Raw genomic sequence first — 19993 nt, forward strand, 5'->3', positions numbered from 1 at the left:
CCAGGCTGGGTAATTAAGACTCGCTACCAGTGAATTGCAGCAAAAAATTGGCCCTAACCAGATATTTCTTCTTCCGAGGTAGCCATTTTCCTCCAAGTCTCACTTGAAACCACTTTGGCTGTTAAAAGTTGCAGCAGCTGGTGTGAAAGTTTGTCATAATTTTTTAAGACAGAAAATATTTTTCGGTTGTTAACTGTTCTTTTTTCTCTCCTCGTTGTAGTGTTGGAAAAATAAAATTCAGACGATAAAGAGATGGGATGAAACAGTGAGATCATTGAGGGTTTAGCTAGAGAAAGGCAGCAAAGTAATAGAAGATTAAGAGAATACCAACGACAAGAAACCAGATTTGAGAAAATTCTTCTTTTAGCCCTTTTCCATGTGGTTCCTATAGTGACCAGATGGAGCAATGAAGCAGCATTGCCCCATCACCCCATCACCAAGCTGGACTTGTTTGGGTCTATTTGTGTATTGTCATTCAGGAGTTGTGAAGGTCAGCCTAACCTGCCATCTCTCTTAGCTTGGCCTCCATTATTAGGACTTGTTGTCCTTTCAGCCTGAGCTTAATGGCCTGCCGCTTTTTCCTCTTTCCCATCTTTCTATCGCTCTCTTCCCTTCCCCTCTCTCTCGCTCGCTCTCGCTCTCATTGTCTCTGGCAGCTTGGTGGCTCTAGCGTCTGGCTGCAGTTGCAGAGCAGCAGCAGAAGCAGCAGTCACATACCTGCATTCAAGTGGAACAAACAGGATGGTTGGCTGCTCACGGAAGGTCATCAGCCCTGGGCGCTATGTACGTGTGTGCAGGCGCGTGCGTGTGTCTGCGCATTTATTTGAGCTTTAAGAACAGATGAAGCTCCAGTGTTTGTAGTGCAGTCGGAGACAATGCAAAGCAAATGCTCATCTTTGGGTTACCACAGCGTCTTTGCTTAAACATTTTCAACTCGTGCGTACACAACCTAAGCTCAATGTGTGCCTCTTACAGTGTGTTCATACAAGAGATGTTTCACAACATCTGACACAACAAATATGCTTCTTTTTTAATCCATCCAAGCTGTGACCCAAAGCATTTTTTTTTACGCTTGAAGTCTACTTTCTTCCATTTTTTTATGCGCTTAACTACAGTCATTGCTGGTTGGGCTCTGAGCGCTGCCAAAATATGGATAACCTACCCCTCAATACTGTGTCTGAACTCATCCTGTGCAGTCAGAGGACTGAAGCTGCTGCTCTGCTAATGTGCTGCTCACAGTACGCCTCCTGTGTAGACACAATGTTAACCCCGATTTACACAATTGCTGTGACGGAGGGAGCAGAAGAGACAGCAGGATGTCGGTCATTTTCAGTTGAAACCTGCTGTACAAGCAGGCAGTGTCAGACATGGGGAGACGGAAAATGGCGAAAAAGGTTTGACTTCAAATGCAACAATAGCTCTTATGTTGGTTGCAACAATTGACCGACTGCTTGGACTGTAGTCTAGCTGTGTCTTCAGCACACGAGAGAACTTTCATTGGGGAAGCAAATGTGTTTTTCTGTCTTTGTAACCGTCTCCTGTCACTTTGACATCCGTGCTCAACACAAAGCCGGAGGTCAAGGGCATTCCTTGTGGATGTGCTTGGTGTCCAATCCCACCATAAGCCAACTCACTTGCCACCACCCTAAAAGTGGCGCAGTGATACCCACCAGGCTAATGAATGGTGACACTCTAATCTTTGTAATCCCTAATTGGTGCTGCAGGTTTGATTAAAAGCCACGCCGTGTCAGCTCGGTTGCAATGTGGGAAGCATGTTTATTAGCCGACGCTGCGTATTCCTGCATTTGTGATTGTGCATATAATGTGAGCATGTGGCTGTATATGAATGTGCTAATAATGCACGTGACTGTCTAACGCCATAGAAAGGAAAAAAAAAAATCCTGGTTGATCTCGGGGTTTACGAAGCGTGGCAGCATTTTCGGTCTTCATTAACCTTGCTCGCCCTCAATCCCCACTATATCTACCTGCTTTCTTTCCTCCCTTCTTTGCTCCTTTCCCCCTTCTCTTCTCCAGCTCTTTTCCTTTTATTTGTAGCATTTGAGGGATGAATAATTGAATGTAATTGGGTAGTATGACCCTGTCTTTTGTTAGCGGGTAAGCAGGGCGGCACTGCTCAGTTTTTTGGTCACTTGTTTCATGGCTAACAGTTGGAAACATTTCTTCCATGGTCGTGACAATTGTTTTTTTCCCCTACAAATCTCATTCACCAATTGCTCCGTCTCTTGCACACACACACACACAAACACTCAGTTCACTCCCGTAAGACTCATGCCAGTGTACATCAGCACATCAATGAGGTAAAAGGATAATCTTAGCATGCTGAAGAGCCAGCATATTAAAAAAAAAAAAAAAAGCCTGGGGTATGATTAACTGAGCTTTAACACTAGCGTAGCTCTGCAGATGAGCCAAGGCAGGAGTGAAAAAAAATGACAACACTAAAACTAGCTAATCTAATTAGCTCGATGATACCATGCAGTTAAATAATTAGCCAAAACCTAATTGGCTAATATCACTGTGCTCTTATAAAATCTGTCTGCCTCTTTTCCTTTTCTTTCTCTAACCTTTCAAAGTAAACACTTCCCAAATAGCCTGCAGAAATGAGCGGTAACAAGCTGTGCCCCTGCTGCTGCTGCTATCTGCACAAGAAGTTGGAGCACTTTTTGACTTTTGAGCTCCCCACCCTTCCTGATTCGTTGTCTTCTTCTTTACATCTCCTGCGCTCCCCCTCTCATGCATTTCATCTGCAGGGAGTTGATTAGCTCGCTTTCATCCTGACCATCCTGTGTTGGTGCCCGTGTTTAATACTATTACTGTATTTGAAGCTCTATACAAACATGCTGCATTCAGTCTTGACAACCACCCACTCTTTCTTCCGCATCCCTTGCTCTCTGTAAACACACACACACACTCAAGACACACATCTACTGACATCCATGCAGTTTGATATGTGGCCCAAGGCAAAGCACTTCTCCCTAATGAGCCTCCTGCCCTCTGTTTCTCCTGGGGAGCCGAAAGCGAACTAACCTTGATGCAGCATAGAAAGGATGTAACCTGCTTACACACACACAAACACAAATCACTATGCTCGCGAGGAACAACATTATTTCCCAATCTTGTCATGTTTTCACCAACACCACATGGCTAACCTCAGCCTTACTGTAACCTTGAACTAATTCTAACTTGAACTCTTAACCCAGGACTGAACCCTAAAAAATGACCATGACCAGCCAAAATGTCCTCACTTTATGAAACTGCCGTCACTTTAAAGGTCTAAATCTCAACTTGGCTCAAACAAAATGCAAAGATATTCATTTTACTTTCATATGTGACAAAAGAAAAGCGAATCCTCACATTTAAGAAGCTTCAACCAGGAAATCTTTGCTATTCTTACTTAAAATGGTTGCTTGGATATCAAAGTAGTTGCCAATTACATTTGTGTTAATTAGCTAATGGAATGTTTCGGCTCTGTTTACACTGTCGGTTGTTTTATCATCCATTTTTAGTCTTAATATATCATTTGGCTTCCTTTTCTATGACTATTATGAAGGTTCTGTGACAACCATTATTACTTTCAAATCATGAGTGTTAGACCAGTGGGTTGTTATATTACTTTTTCTATTATTACTCATATCTCTATGTTGATAAGACCTGTCACATAGGGTCTTTACACTTATCTGCTCTGAATTGGAATATGTTTGTAGCATCATGGTGGTTGGGTTTTGCACAAGATGATGAGGAAAAATAATGTTTATTTGCTATTACCCCTTTTTTCTTTAGGATATTAAGGTCTATTCCATTTTTCTGGCACTCATAAATATGTGACCACATCATACAGTAGTGCAAAATGTGTTAATCGCCATTACTTCTCGAGTGGATGAAAAATATATGGACGTATCAAGAAGTTAGTTTGAGTTCTCCTCTCTGACACACATCTATTCTTATTTAGATGTTTTTTCTTCAATCAAACAAAGAATAATCTCAAGTACCGCATGTCTATTGCAGAGGTCTGCTATCAGTTTGCAGTCATTCACCTGTCTCTGTCACCTGTGTTTTTATTGTAGATCTGGGCCAATTACGAGGAGAAACCAGTTGAGGAGGTCGTGCATGTTACCGAGGAAAAGGAGCGAGTGGCCAACTACAGAGCAGTATACGTCACCGAAATCTGCGACACCCTGCACTTCTACGCCCAGGACGTAGAGACAGGTAACATGAGTTTGTGCTTCGTGTGCGTGCAGGAATGCGTGAATGACAGTTGCTTGATGAAGGAGACATTGAAGCATATGCAGACTACATGGGTAGATCAAATGTGAATTAGCCAAACTTGAAATGGCTTTATTGCTTCATGCTACAGTGATTATTTCATCATCTTAAGCATTCCTACACAAATTACCACCATCGACAGTCTCTCCACACAGAGGTGCGAGCGAGGGGCTCTCGCTCTCTCACTTTTTATTCCCTTTTAACACCACACTGACTTTATGAATGTCAATTATCTCTACCACTCTGACATTCACCTCATCCCTTGCTGCAGCATTCCTCCCACCAGCAGAGACAAAACAAAGGACGTCCTACTTGTTATTACTACTGAATGACGGGAATAAATCACACCATCCCCTCTTGTCACCAGTGACAGGGGGAGGAAGAGAGAGAAAAGTTTGGAGATGGGAAAACTAACAATCCCTGGTATTCCCGCATGGCTGCTCCTTCTGACAAGCTCTGTTTGCGACTGTGTGTGCGTGTGTGTGTGAATGAATGAATGCACACATAATACCTCCCCCTCTTCTATTTTGTGCTGGGTAACGGCCCATCTTTTAGGTTGTATACTTAATGGGCCATCCTCTGCAATATCAAGGTGTGTGCATATGTATACATATGTATCTGTTTAATTACAAGCTCATACACGCAGCCGTTTGTCGCCACTAAGTTGTCCGAGGCTTATAACAGTAACTAAGGCCAGACGGATCTCATGCTTAGGCTACAGTGCAATGAGCAACACCTTTGCCATTATTTCAATTCAAATAATGAGAGACTAGAATTAGAGAAGGCAATCTGATCCAATAGCGGTATTGGGTGCTGATCCTGACTCACTGGATATCCGTCTGTCATCACCGATCCCTGCACCAATCCAACTTCCACCATCTGATGTTTTTCTGAATTATAAATTTGTAGTAATGCAGTTATAAGCCTACAGCCAAAATGTTGCAGCACTAAATTAAAGAAGAGCTATTAATCTTTTTCAGTTTTCCAGTCCACACCAACAAAAGCTCCTCTCTCCCACAGAAAACACTGCTCCTGACGCGCCTGGTCAGTAGTCCTGCCTTTAACTCCGTGACTTTGTGACATCACACTACGTCCCCATGTTACACATTTCCATAATTTATGCCTAGGAAGAATTAATTTACCAAAGCTGCTGTGTTGATTTAAGCGGTGGTGGCTCCGGCGTGTACAAGCTGACCAATCAGAGGAGACTGGGTATTTGCAAGGAGGGGCCTTAAGGAGACAGGAGCTAAAACAGTGTTTCAGAGGGATGGGGAATACAGTGCTGCTGCATTGGACAGTATGAGAAAACTGCTGTGTGTTGTGTGCATTGACGCATGTAAATCTATTCTAGAAGTAACCCAAGATAGAACTATTAACCTGAAAATAAGCATAATATGAAACCTTTAATTTAACAGTTCTACATGGGTATCCAGAGGTCCCTTAGTCTTTTTTTTTCTACCAGGTTTCCATGAGTTAGAAGTACAGGTACGGCTTGCACCGACGCATTCAAACACGCTGTTACGTAACATGAGACTGCAACTGAGCGAGCTAGTAACCGCTAATTCAACATTCCTTATTTTGGAGATATTTTGGCCTCAAAACACAGAAAAGCAAGACAGCAATTTATGTGTGTCGAGCCAACATTTCAACATATCCAAAGTCAGGTGATAGAACTAAAAGAAATTAGTACAAAAATCAGTACATCACTTATTGAAATAGTCTTTTCAGAAACAATCCAGAGTAAAAGCGTGTGTTTTTACCTTTTCTGAATCATCCTGACTGCATTGTTTGACCCATTATCTGTCAGAATTGGTACCAACCTGTCCTCGACACCTTGGATTTTGTGACTCAGTTATTGTCTTACAAAATCACATGTTCAGAAACGCACAATAACACCGAAACCTGCATTCACAAACTGGCTGGAACAGGTCCAAAGCTTTCATGCCAGTCACCGTCCCTTCATCTTCTGCCAGTTTGTGTGTGGGAGCAGTGCGGGATGCGAAGGTCTTCCCCTCAAAGCCGCCCCCCACATCTGGCGTCACTGGCAGTCGACTGTCAGGGGCCATGAAATTGACTTTGGCCACCTCTTAATTTGCCTCACTGCCGTAATTAATTAATTTGCCTTCATTTACTGCCAATCTGAGCCTGAGCATCACTCACTCCATAATAATCCAATCACATATGGGTGTGGAAAGCATTTGGCCTCAATTGTTCTTTCAAGACCCCGGCCTTTCTTTCCTCCGCTCTTCTTCGAAATCTCCAGGTGCTAAGAAGTGTGCACAGACAATCTGCTATTCATGTCTTTGCCATGAGCTGTAGATTCAAATCTAAAGCCCTTACACGTCCGCTGGCTACTTGAGCTTCACTCCCCTGCAAGTCGGGAGTGATGTTGAGGTTATGTGCAAGGTTTTATCACTGATCGAAATCACGTGTCACTGCATAGAGGTTGAACTGTACAGCACATGGCACGTGTTAACCTGAGGCTGGGGTTAATGCCTTCAGCATCACTTACTGTCAGCAGAGAAAATGTATGGGCGAGATGTGGAGTGAAATCTTTCCTTTGTTCCAAGTATCTCAGGGAGTCAGAGTTGTAGGGACTTTCAGGAATCTCCATTATATCTATAAGGAACCCGGGAAAACAGAAATATGCACACCATTTACAACTTTTTTCTCAGCAGCAACATAAGTGTTGCATTTAAAGAAATTGTACACAAACTGCATTTTTTATAATGCTGCTCTCTGTGTATTTTGACAGGAGAGCTGTGAGTTATTTAATCTTTTCTCATGTAAAGGCTTGATTTTAGATGATCCAGCAATGCTGCAGCCTTTTTATTTCATTATTTTTTTCATTTAATTGGGCCATGTTCTTTTACCAAGAGGCTTACGTGCCAGTTTAAAAAAAAAAAAAAAAAAGTGTTATTCTCAGCAGGGAGGTAAAACCTGTCCGGTCCTCACCTCCTTGCCTCCCTCTCCTCATCTCCCTCGCTATCACCTTGTTTGCCCCTCCCCAACTTCCACCATCTCTTTTTCTCCCTTGGTCTCTTTCATTTTCGCTGACGCTTCCTCAAAGCTACATTAAGTCATACCAGCCCCTTGAAGAGCACATCAAAGTGTTAGTGCCTGTAAAATCATACAAGCAGAGTGCTTTGCAATATCATTACATGTTTCACCCCCCCTCCACTTCTCTCCTCCCTTTCCCCCAATTTCTGGAGTGAAGGAATTTATATACACAGATAAGCTTGGAAGCAGAGGCTGAATATTATAAATAAGCTTGTGATTGCACCTCATGACAACATAACACTTCACATAAACCATAGAGTGGCTATAATGTGTTTATTGCCACAGTTTATGTTCCAAACCATGTGAAATTTTAATGTATATGTTCTGATTAATCTCATCCCATGTGTGCTGCACTTTGGCCATAAGGATAAACTTTAACAAATCGTGTCTGTCCATTCATTGAGTTAGAACAAAAACAAATGCTTAAACACTTCACTAAAACTACACACAGCAAGAGATGGATGCAATACTGTGAACATCACTGCACTTTAACAATACAGTGGCACTGGTGACCTCTGTGACACCTAAAATTGTCATGGCTTTGATGAAATTTTGCATTGCTCAATGAGTTGTTTGAACATTTGCCCTCCTTGTATATATTAGCACTCAAATACAACCCCAAACAGCTCATTTTAAGTTACCACAATATTAAATATCCCTGATGATGGTCCTACATTATGCCAGGAGTTTGATTGTTCTCTAACACAACCAGTTTCTCCTCTTCTGTTGCAATTTTGCTGGATAGGATCAGAGTTCAGTCGGTGTTTTGGCAGCCATTGCTTGCTCTCCATTTGCCAGATGGAGTAAACACTCATTGAGTACTCCTTGACCATCTTTGAGGTGCAACACACTTAAAAGCTAACTGGCATTCCCGTGGTTCATCTTTTCCCTGATGTTCAGTGTGGAAGCCAGGAACAAGCCTCGTTAGAAGTAACTTGAACAAGGGAATGTGACTATAGAGAGGCAAAGACCCTCCCCTTCTGGTGGACCACCATGGAACCGTATATATAAAAAAATATATGAACAGTAGCTAATGGCAAGAGGTAAATCATTTGGTTTTGTGCCTTAAATTTCACAAATTTAACAATTTAAAAGATCATTTTTCAACTTTCAAAGAAAGTTATTTGTCATACAACATTGTAAGTCTGATCACACAGTAATTCGGACTACACACCCAACAGTTGTGTAAGTAACATCCTCCCGAAACCCACAACATAGTCACAAAACCAACTCTCCTTTCGCATAACTGCTGCTGTCATCATGGCCTAACTTGTTGTGATTTTCACCTCTTTTCATACTTTTTCTGTGCTTTTTTCATATTTTTTTGAGAGGCAGTGTAGTCCATTGAGAGGTTTCACTCAAAGCTAAACAGCACTTTATAACAAACTGTGACTTTCCTGACCTGCAGAATTATCTTCAAATAAACAGTTATAATGTGGAATTCATTGCACAATTCAAACAAGACCAAAAATTCCTTGACTCTCACCAAAAACCACCATTCATTTTTTTCTGAAATAAGGTACCATGAGGGAAAAAGGAGGGGGGAACATCTCTCCCTTATCTATACTGCCGAGGCTCTGCTTTTGACATCATAATGATGATAGGTGCGAGCCCATTTACTTAACTTCAGTAATCCACAGCTCTTTATTGTGGGTGTAAAACAAATCATAAAAGTGTATTTATAGAAACAAAAATGATTAAAATACAGCTGGGACTGGCAGAGAGAGTCATTTTTCTGTCTGCAGTTAAGAAGCCATTTGTTTCCACCGTTGCTTCAGTAAGATAAGATGAACTTAATTGATTCGATGTGGGAAAATTAAAGTGTCACAGCAGCAAGAAAAAAAGCCAAAAAGCAATGAATTATTTCAGGTAGCAGGATGATACCAACAATACAGAGCATGAGGAAGGAAATGTGTTTTTTGTGTTCTTATGGCATTAAAAGAAAAGAAAAATGGAAAGTTGTAGCACAGTGAGAATGCGATATGGCAGATTGGGTCAAGTGTGTATAATTAATACCATATACAGACAGTAGAACAAAAGGGATGATGAAGGGTGACCTTAAAATTGATAGAAGTATACACAGTTTGAGGCAGTTGGCAGCAGTTCAATTTAGTTACAATGAGCAGTGCATTAGAGCAAGATACCAGATGTTGTAAATAGCATACAGTCTGACAGTACATTTGTTACAGTAGAATAAAGAAGAAGAAGAATAAAAAACAACCTATAAAAACATTATGGTTACAGCCATTAATATTTAGATGCTGTTTCCAAACCATTAAGTCTGTGGAATTTTTGGCTATCTCTTTGAACAGGATGTACTTATTTATTTATTGTGGTCTGCTGAGGGCAGTAGTGATTGAGAAGTCCATACAGCTGCTGTTGCACTTAACTGAACATATACGAAGGGCCCATGAAATAGTCTCTACGCTGTTATCTTCCAAGTGTTTCTCATATTTTGTGGAGAAAATGCAGTTTGTAATATCTTTTATTCTCTGGGGGTCCTAAGCGCTCTGTATTTTACCCCTTTTCCCATTTTAATTATTCACATTTAATTACTCCTAAGTGTGGGTTTTTTCATATATGGATATCTTTACACAAGCTCGATAAGTGATTAATTTCACGTTAGGAACGCTTTTTCCAAGTCACTGAGAAGCTTGAGGGATTGCGCTCTTTAATCCTCAGTTTATTTTAAGGGTCTTTATCTGTTGCTGTATGCGTTTATCTCTCATTGTCTCACTTTTCTCCCTGCACACATTGTCTCCTCGCCGTACCGCTTTCTCTTTTTCCTCTCCCTATTTTCCTTGTGCGTGTTGCTCTCTCTCTGGAGGCTATATGTAATTACTGTCAGAGGGGGACCTGCATAGATCTGTGTGACCTTGGACACTAAAAGACAAAGGCCACTCCAGGCACAGGGGGGGAGGAAGTGACTCTGTGCTGTACACTGTTGTTGCATTACCGCTATACTGGAGAGTCGACATAATTAAAAACTTGCTAAATATATTCCTTAAGTCTTTATGGGTGCGTAGCCGTAATGGTTGCAACCTGAGTATTGGATGCGCTGCCACTTTTCAAATGTTTTTTAATCAAAGACATAAAGTACGGGAGTATTAGTTTCCCTAAAAACCCATTAGCTGTGTCCCAGTTCCATAGTACGTAGTAGTTAAGGAATGTTTTGAATAGAGCTAGAGGGGAGAACCAGACGCTTGCTACACACATATTGGCTCTTACGTAACAAATAATTGCAGTACAGAAATGCCAAAAATACTGCATGTTTTAAGATCATTTAAAAAATATGGTAACATAAAGGAGCCTTGCTGCTTCATTTTTCAACTGTAAAATATACCACTAAGAACCTTTCTCCGTCACGATATTGGTCATGTGTTTATGTGAAGAAATTGATATCGACAGATATTTTTGTAACTCAAATAATATTTGCTTCGCCAAAAAACACATCATCGGACATCATCAACAATCAGGTCTTGTTTTAAATATGTAAGGTGTATATCTGGACAGAATTAAGTATACTCAAAATAGTCCAAATGTAGAATGTTAAAGGGTAACTCCAACAATTTTAAACATTAAAGTGTCCTCAAAGGTCTAGTGCACGTGTAGAAAAAGTGGTATAAAGCCTTTCGTGGCTCTAGAGGAAGCTGCATGTAGTCTGGTAAATTACTTTGAGTGATGTCACTCGGTGGTTAAGCCGCATTGTGGATAATGTAGGCACCAGGTTTTGAAAAGCTATAAGCTATGTTGGACTCATTATGGCCAGTTTGAAAATAAATGATAAAAATCAATATAGCATAACCAAAGATATCACCTTTTTAATTCCACTCATTGCGACTGAGCCACTAGCTTTCTACCTGAGCTTTCAACTACATTTCATGATCTTCCTCAGCGGGTGGATTTTGCTCAGTCATAACGTCTTAACCATTTATTTAACCATGATTCTTATCACTTGTTTTCCATGTCGCATACACCCCTGATTCCTGTGTATGAGTTAGTTACAACACTCGGACATGTTGCATCCAGCCCGCCTTGGCCGCCCTGTCCTAGCAGCTCCCTCTGATTTGGACCCCACTCAGTTCTCACCTCCGTGGGACTAGATTGTTAAGCCCGGCCCCGTCCGACAAACACGCATTTTCCGCCCACCTCAAGCCTCAGCTGCGGCGCAGTTGGCGGTACATCCTGTCTAGTGCTTGTTTCCTGGCACCCTTACAGACTCATAATGAGTGGAGTCGTTCCCCCCAACCAGGTGCCACTCCGTCCACATTATTCACACTTCTACCTTTTACACACAGCAGCTGTTCATCACCTAATGATGCTGGACCCAGCTACTGATGGAGCAAGGCAGGCAGGGACCGGTTCTCTCTCTGGCTACACTTCAAACCAGCCCATTTTCTGTCTTTTGAAATCTAATTCCATTAGGTTGAAATATTTAAATCTTTTTTTGCCAATCGAGGATTTTCATATATTCATGTTGGCTTATTTACTTGTTCCCTCTTTGTGTAGCTGTCCTCTTTAATGTATGCTTTCCCACACAAAGACATCCTCAGCCAATATGGCCTCCCTACAGTGATCTGACAGCGTCACAGCAATAATCTTTCTTTTCCAACTCTATATTAAGCAGAGGCAACTTGCCACAGTAACAGTGGTATTTAGGGTGCTGATTTCAATAAGAGGACATGAGAATTACTGCAGCATTTCATATTGATCAGGGTGAGTGGCCCGCTAATTGGATGTCATGTCAAGTCAGCCAAGTGATGATTACTTCATACAATAGAGCTTAATAAGAAAAACAAGGGTGCACATTTAGAAATGATAGTCACAATGCTGCCTGTACTGTTCCTTTTTTTTTTTTTCATTTTGGTTGAATTATCTGTCTGTGGCACTGTAGGCATCAAGCCAAAGTCAGTCAGGGGTGGAGATAATTACTGTAACTGCTACACCAGGGCGTTATGAAACTCTTTTTTTTTTTTTTTCAAAAGCGTTTCAGAAAGTACTTTTTTATTAATCATGTCTGTTCTTTGTTGAACCGTCCAATTAAAACAATGAACTAAAGCAACTGATTGTGAAATGAGGAAATAAATGAACACACATTTCAGCCAAAATACAAAGGAAGTGTAACAAAGTGCTAAATGTGACAATTGTATTCATGATTATGTTGAATAGTTTAATGGCCCCTTCAGATTAGGGGAGAATGGCTTTAATTGCTATACTATTCTCGCAGTGTGGATGCAATCATCTCAGTGCTAAAGCTGCTTGTCTTTACCACCATATTAGTTCTAATTTTACATTCAGCCTGAATAAAATGAGTTACCATCGCAACAATTACTGTCTCTCACAAAAGGCAAAAAAAAAAACCATGTAGTTGAACTAGATGTATCTTTGTCCATCTGTCTTTTATGTCTCATGTTTTATTAAGGGAAATGTGTACAATCCTTCATGATGGCGTTCGACCATATACCTACAGTGAACAAAGCAACCAAACAAGTAAATGAAAGTTGCAGTCAATGCTTCTGTTTTTCACTTTCCCAGCTCCCTGCCACTGCAGCAGATGCAATATTTAGAGGTCAGACCCTGCCTGCATGATTCCCCCCCAACCCCTCCCAAGGCATTCATTATTAAATCAGATGCGCAACTTAGCTTCTAAAAGGTCAGCTCACCTGTCGGTTTGACGCGGGGTGCTTTTGATTTTCAGGCAGAAAATGAGCGTCTTCCTACGCATTCTTCACCATCCCAGTGAGCATGATTTGCACTAATGTCAAACTTCTCGCTCTATTACCTAAAACTGACTGGCTGAACGACACTTTTCGCAGTGGTGAGCCACTTACAGGTCCAAATGGGGTTCTCTTCAAAATTGGCCAGGCTCACTGACCCCCCCAGTCCTCTTTTCCCAAATGTTGCACGAGGCCATCTTGTGAATATATTTGGACTCCTCACAATCAAAACAGGGCATTAGCTGCAGTCAATGAGGCTCGACAGGTGGCAGAGAGATGAGCAGGAGAGACTGATGCAAAAAGAGAGCCACAGATGCCATCTCTGTTTAGATTTTTCACTGATGGCTTTTCCAATTACAGAAACAGTAATTTGCTGTAAAAGGTTCCAGACTGCCGGGAAGGGTAGAATGGAACGGGGTAATTGGTGGCTGTGGTGGGTGGTTGGGGCGGCATCGCATGAGATATAATCCATATCACTCTCCAGTGGGAGTGGAGCAGCATTAGTCAAGCAGGGGGATCATTTGTTTTTTATAGTGGCCTCCCTCAATGCTCGGCAGATGCTGACACCACTTTAAACATCACTCAGGAAGGGGAGTAAATGGCCCTTTCTCTTGTCTTAGCTCCCTCCTTGTCACACTGTGTCTTCAGAAAGTGTACAAATATCCCCAGGTAAGCGCCAGGTTCTTTGTTGACCAACCACAGGGGCCATGAGGTGTGTGTGTGGGGGTGTGTGTGTGTGTGTGTTTGCTCGCACACACAAATGCAGCCCCTCACGAGCCAGCACATACTGTACCGCGCCTGTGTTTTTGTTGTCTGTCAGTGCGGCCTTTTACCTTTGAAGTGTTGCTTGCATGTCCTGAAACGCAGCCATTCCTCTACCCCAGAGAATATAGCCCCCGTCCAGACCTCATGCATATTTAACGCTCAGAACTAACAGGTGAGCAGAAGCACAAAGCTCTGTTCAGTGGCTCTGAAACTCTCAGATGGTAGATGATGCACCATCCGTGTGTCCGCAAAGTCTTTGACCGGTCAGCCAGGGCGTACAGCAAAGGCTTTGTGGTATAAGATGAACAGGAACGTTGACACAAAAAATAGTTGTGCATCTGCCCCAGTCTGCATTTTTATCACTCCTCTTAACGTTACCTCATTCTTCCTTCATAAATTGTCAGCAGTTAAAGTCAGGATTATGTTTCCTCGGCAGGTGTCCTTTTCATAGATGAACTACACTTTGACTCTTAATTTCTTCATTCTTATAAGCCAGAAAATTAGAATGCTTTCAAAAAGCAACCATCGCTCTCTTGGCCTCTGCCTCTGTCATATTGTGATTATTTACCCTTCTGTGGTTTAATGGCTTTCGTAAACGGCTTAATAGAATTCAGTTCGGCCTTGGGATGCGTAGCGAAAGGGCACATGATTCACTGTTTTCATTGGCTTTTTGTTTCCCCCTTGTCTCTGCTCACACACCGTGCGCCACAATATAATCAAATATGATCATAACCGACCTGTATAAATGTTGTCAGTCTCTCTCCCCTTTCTCTCTCTCTCCCCTTCTCCATTGTTTTCGTGTTTTTAAGCCTAATCGCTCGCTCACTCTGCACTGGGCATTCACAATGTAATTATATATGATTTACAAACAGCTGCAGCCATAATGGTGTATAAACAAATTACAGAACGAGAGAGAACACAGAATAAAGAGATGAAGACAGAGAGAAATTGGCCAGCATCACACACAGTCAGTGGTTTTGGCTGCTTTTTGGATCATTGCTTTGGCTCTGCCTTCAACACAAAATGAGCACTCACGCTCGACATGGTTTACCCCTTCTGCACGCAGATATTTAGTTGTCTTCATGCCAACATTAAATAGGATTCTGCCTCTGTAATGCACAGTGTCCTAGCTCCACTTCCTTCCTAATGTTCACATTCATTCAGAATTTCACTGAGAGGTTGCACTCGCATACGATTTTGCTCAATTGACCCCAGAGGGCCTAGATTTTCTCTCTGAGCTCGCCTGCAGCATGTAAAGCTCATTTCAGTTTTCTTCTAAGCTGATTCAGTGTAGTGTGTCTCATGTGTGATTCCACATTCCTGATACTCTTTGTGTTGTGATATGCTTATTTACACAAATAATTTCCAGACCATGGCTCTGTAGACAGGCAGCCATCTAGACTTAAACCTGCACGCATGGATGATGAGTATCTGATGAATTTGTAACCCCAAAGCCAGTTCATGTTTGTCCAAGAGGCCTGCACAGCAAAATGGACGTGTAAATCCCAGCAGAGAGTAATGATAATGCATGAAGCACACTCTGCATACTAAATCAAAAGCACCTTGCAAATGTGGTCGTGCATGTTATGAAAAGCTCAGGAACACATAGAGAGGAAACGTATAAATTAAAATGTGTCAATTTACTTCATTGAGGATGCTGCCTGAGACAAGAAAGAGCTAAAGCTGTCTACCTTCATTTTAATATTACAGTTGCACTATTTTTTGTGTGGAAGTGATACGTGATGTTTATATCATGCTGCAGAATATCTTTGAGGTTGTACAACTTACCTCAAAGATATATTGTTTAACAGGGAGATTGCACAGCTTCTAAGCTGTACCAGAGTAGGCTATGAGCTAATTTACACGTGTAGTCCCTCGGCAGGAGACGGAGACAACAGCTCTGTAAAGAAAATTTACACCACAGTATAAAAAACGGTTACAAGACAATACATAATCACTATACAATGACATCAGCAGCCTCAACAACAACATTAAAACACTGCAACAATAACTACCAGACTTCTAAGTGTGGCTGCCATTTAGGTGAATGTGATGAAACTTTAATATATATATATATATATATATAGAATAATTAAATTGAATTTAGATGTAGTCAGCCAACCTTAACCATATATATTCCTCATTTCAGATGGGGTAGCTGGAAAAAGCATAGTTAAAGGTGCACTATGTAGCACAATAAAGTGTGTATTTATCTTATAAGAGCAACAAAAAAAGCGTTCTTAGGTTTAACAATGACATAAAAGATCGGTTAGTTTCACTCAAATGTGTTTGTAATGCAATTATAAATAATTATAAGAAACTCATTTTTAAATGTTAAAAATTGTAAGCAGTTTATAAATTATTAAAACGTTTCTTATAATTGCTTATAAATGTCTGATCTATGAAGCCAGTGTGAACACTTACATAGTCTCTTTAACATATAAAATGTTAAAAGCATGTTAGAAGACCTAAAAGGGCCTTATTAACTATTAACACTTATTAGAAGGACCTTAATATAAAGCGTTAACATTTTCATTAGGAGAAGCATCAGGAGTTGAATATTTCAATGGTAGATTATTGTAATCATCAAACAAACAGATTATAAAAGACAGTACTGAAGGACGTGAGGAGAATAACCTGTAAAAGCCAGGATTCATGTCAGTCACTGGATGGACATGGATTTATTGTTAAAGTGTGACTGGACTTGACTTGGAAGTAATTGGAGTGAATCCATGGGTCACAGCAGATCATAAATCAGCTTGTTAAAATTGGTGATCCATAACACTTTACTGTCGGTGCCCTTTGACTGCATAACCCCAGCCAGAGCCTATATGGAAGCTGGCGTATATTTCCCGACCACAAAGCAAACCTATTTGGAAAAGTTACACTCGAACACACATTGAGTCGGACTTACTTTTATCAGCCTGCGGTGAGACATGAGAGCTAACATCAGAAACACATACAGAATCAGACAGAACCAAATGAACTTTCAAGATTTGTAATGCATGCTGCACCAAACATCAGTGCACTTATGGAAATGAAGGCATCAGATTATAGAGAGTGCTACAGATATATATTTGTCTTAGCTAACCATGTTATATCAGTGAGCCTGTACATGTCAAATATGTATTTCCAGAATGTTTTTAGCTGTTCTATTTCAGGAGGCATTTTAAAAACCACAAATCCTGTATCTTCTTGCAGGAGTAAACAACATATTTTAGATGCTTGGGAACATTCTGTACAATCCTGGTCAGCTCTTTTTAAGAAACCTGGTTCTTTTTCAGTAAAAGTCTGCTAAGGAGTAAACAAGCCTTATTCACAGGCTGGAGGTAGAAATGAATGCCCTCGGAGATCCTTCAACCGGTTCAAAGTGAGAGATCTGAGCGTAAGATGCAGAGATTTGGCAGTCACATCAGCTCATCATCAGCTAATCAGGGCGCTGTTCCTGATGTGGCATGTCAGAATTCTACCCCCGTTTAATGTATCAGATATAACAGCTGCACCTCCATACTGACGCTCAGTCCTGCTTTACCATTTGCATGAATAAAGCATTTTAATTAGGTCGAGCTAAGAGACTCCCTCCATTAAGGCTTCATGCGTGTGAATATATATACTTACTTGACACACACGCACACATACACAAGCTTTAAGATATATATATATATATATATATATATATATATATATATATATATATATATATATATATATATATATATATATATATATATATATATATATATATATATATATATATATATAAAGCTCATGTGTCATTTATTCGTTTCTCTCCGGACCCAAAGTGGAACATGGCCCAGGAACGGAAATAAATATATAAGTGGGTGTGTAAACATACACACATAAATGCACACACTCTGAGAAGGAAGGCAGGCGTACACTAACTTTTTTTAATTAGATTAATAAATCAAGGAGGTGGCTGGCTGTGACGGCTATAGCCCAACGCCATTCCAGTAAGTCTGCACCAAGCCGCCGTGGCAAAGCTGGAGCATAATGATGTAACCACACAACCTCCATGTGTGTGTGTGTGTGTGTTTGTGTGTGTGTGTGTGTGTGTGTGTGTGTTTGTGCATATGAGGCGAGGGGTTCGGGAAGCAATTCATCTGACATGTTTTCCAAAAACTGCTTTCTCTACAAAACGCAAAGGATGAGTCTGTTTGGTGTTGTGTGTGTGTATTTATACTTATTCCCCTCGCTGCATTCATCAGCAGTTGGTGGAGCAGTGGGTGGCCAATGAGGTGTTTGGACACCCCCCTACCCCCACTCCTCCTGCCCTGACCCCCTCCCCAATCCAACTAGATTCTCCTTCACACTATAAATCCCTTCGTGCCCTTCGCCGGTGTTTTTCTTTAAGTTTGACATCGTGCTAATGAAGGTTGCCTGTCTTGACGTTGGTTGGCAGCTGCTCGGCTGTCTCAGCACAGATAACCCTTGGAAAACAGCATCGTTATTTATGTTTTCTTGTTCTTCTATTAGCATAAATAATATTAGGTGTTACAGGCGACTCACCACAGCAGTAAAGGAGCACAGAAAGGTGTGTATTCAGAGGTGATGCTGTCGTGCTGCACTGCCTCCCTCCAAGCTGTTTGTTTTATAGTGCAATAACATGCATAGTAAGCAGAACTTACTAATTTTACACGCAGACTGACTGCATTCATGCGAAGAAACCAGGTTAGTGGGAGAAATCATGTTAACACAGGAAATCGGAGAATGTGTTTACCTGAGCCGCAAGAACCTGGTGACTGTAAACCCCAAGTTTAGATGCAGATGCTCTTGTTTTATCCAAAGCTGGCATATTCGAAGCGTATTAGTGATGCATCAGGCTGCAGCTTGAAGAGCTGTTTTTTTTTCTGTTGGAGCATTTGGACTGATGACACAGTGAGAGGACAGACTCTCTAGTGTGAGAGCACACAGTGTTTCCCTACTATTTGCACATACTTGAATTTTACAAATACTCTGCTGCTCATCTGTCGTAAACCAACTTATTTAGACTCATTCATCTTGTGTCATTTAGTTTAGTTTGACTTTAGAGCCAAGTATTGTATTAATTTCTTCTTTTACTGTCTTAATGTCCATATTTTCTGAAGATTTATCCTCAGGTTTAAGTCTATTTCGCCTTAACAAGTATTTCCCTTTCTATATCCATCAATTGATTTAGGTGTGGTAGGTTCTGTTTCACACCTGGTTTTAGTTACTGCCTTTTTGAAGGCAACTTTGGTGTGAATTTTTTGTGATTCAAGGACGCACTGCCACGTCTCTTCACTGCAACAGTGATACTTTCCCAGTCTTAAATTCAAAGTCTTCAAAAACATACAAAACCTTTTTGAAAACCCTGTATGGAGCCGTGCGGTATTACATGCCCAAGAAATTGGGGAAAACCTGGATACTTGTGAACTTGGCAGCACAGTGGTGCAGTGGTTCCCATCTGTTGCCTCACAGCAAGAAGGTCCTGGGAATCCTGGCTGTGTGGAGTTTGCATGTTCTCCCTGTGCTTGCGTGGGTTTCTCATAGTTCTCTGCTTTCACTGGCTTAGATCTGGTGTTGGTCCCCTGGGGGCTTAACGTTTGCTATCCACTACTACTCCGGGATGTGTTGAATGCAGAGAACCAGTTTCACCACATTGTACATTCTGTGTGATAAATAAATAAAGACTCTTCTTCGACTTTAGGTTTAAGAAATCTGATCATTGCTGAAAGACACTAGATGCAGTGATTGTCAGTTTCTTTTTGTTTTACTCTTATCTCATGAGAGGATTGTGACTTTATGCATGTTCTCAAGTGTCTCTCTTCGCTCAGCTAACAGAGAGCAACAGTAGCTAATGGAAATGGAGTCTGTTAACACAAACAAACATCTGGCTTCCAGAACACAACACAGAAGTTCCACAGAACTCCTTTTTAATATGTGGGGTTAAAGATGCTCTATCACTGATCTGCCTGGCCTGCCAACTAAATCTCCTCCAGGTGGTAAATCAGTGAAAATAGCCCCTAAAAATACCGCCATGGGATTTCATGTGGGCCACTTTACTGAACTAGCTGACATAATTGCATCCGCACACTTCATACGCCCCACACATACTCACGCACATAGCCACTTGTAAGCCCGAATAGACATGCGTGCTTAAACATACTCCACCATACACAAACAAATATACT

The 19993-nt window shown here is 41.2% G+C and overlaps 1 protein-coding gene across 1 annotated transcript in view; it reads left to right on the forward strand.

Annotated features, from left to right (window-relative positions):
- The window catches only part of snd1 (staphylococcal nuclease and tudor domain containing 1), a 174947-nt gene that overhangs the window by 126664 nt on the left and 28290 nt on the right, over window positions 1-19993 (forward strand). Inside the window, exon 18 of the mRNA XM_073480269.1 lies at window positions 4083-4224. Coding sequence (XP_073336370.1) covers window positions 4083-4224 — 142 coding nt within the window. The remainder of the gene's footprint in view (window positions 1-4082; window positions 4225-19993) is intronic.

This window comes from Pagrus major, chromosome 14 (assembly GCF_040436345.1).
Source record: "Pagrus major chromosome 14, Pma_NU_1.0".
NCBI classification, from domain to species: Eukaryota; Metazoa; Chordata; class Actinopteri; order Spariformes; family Sparidae; genus Pagrus; species Pagrus major.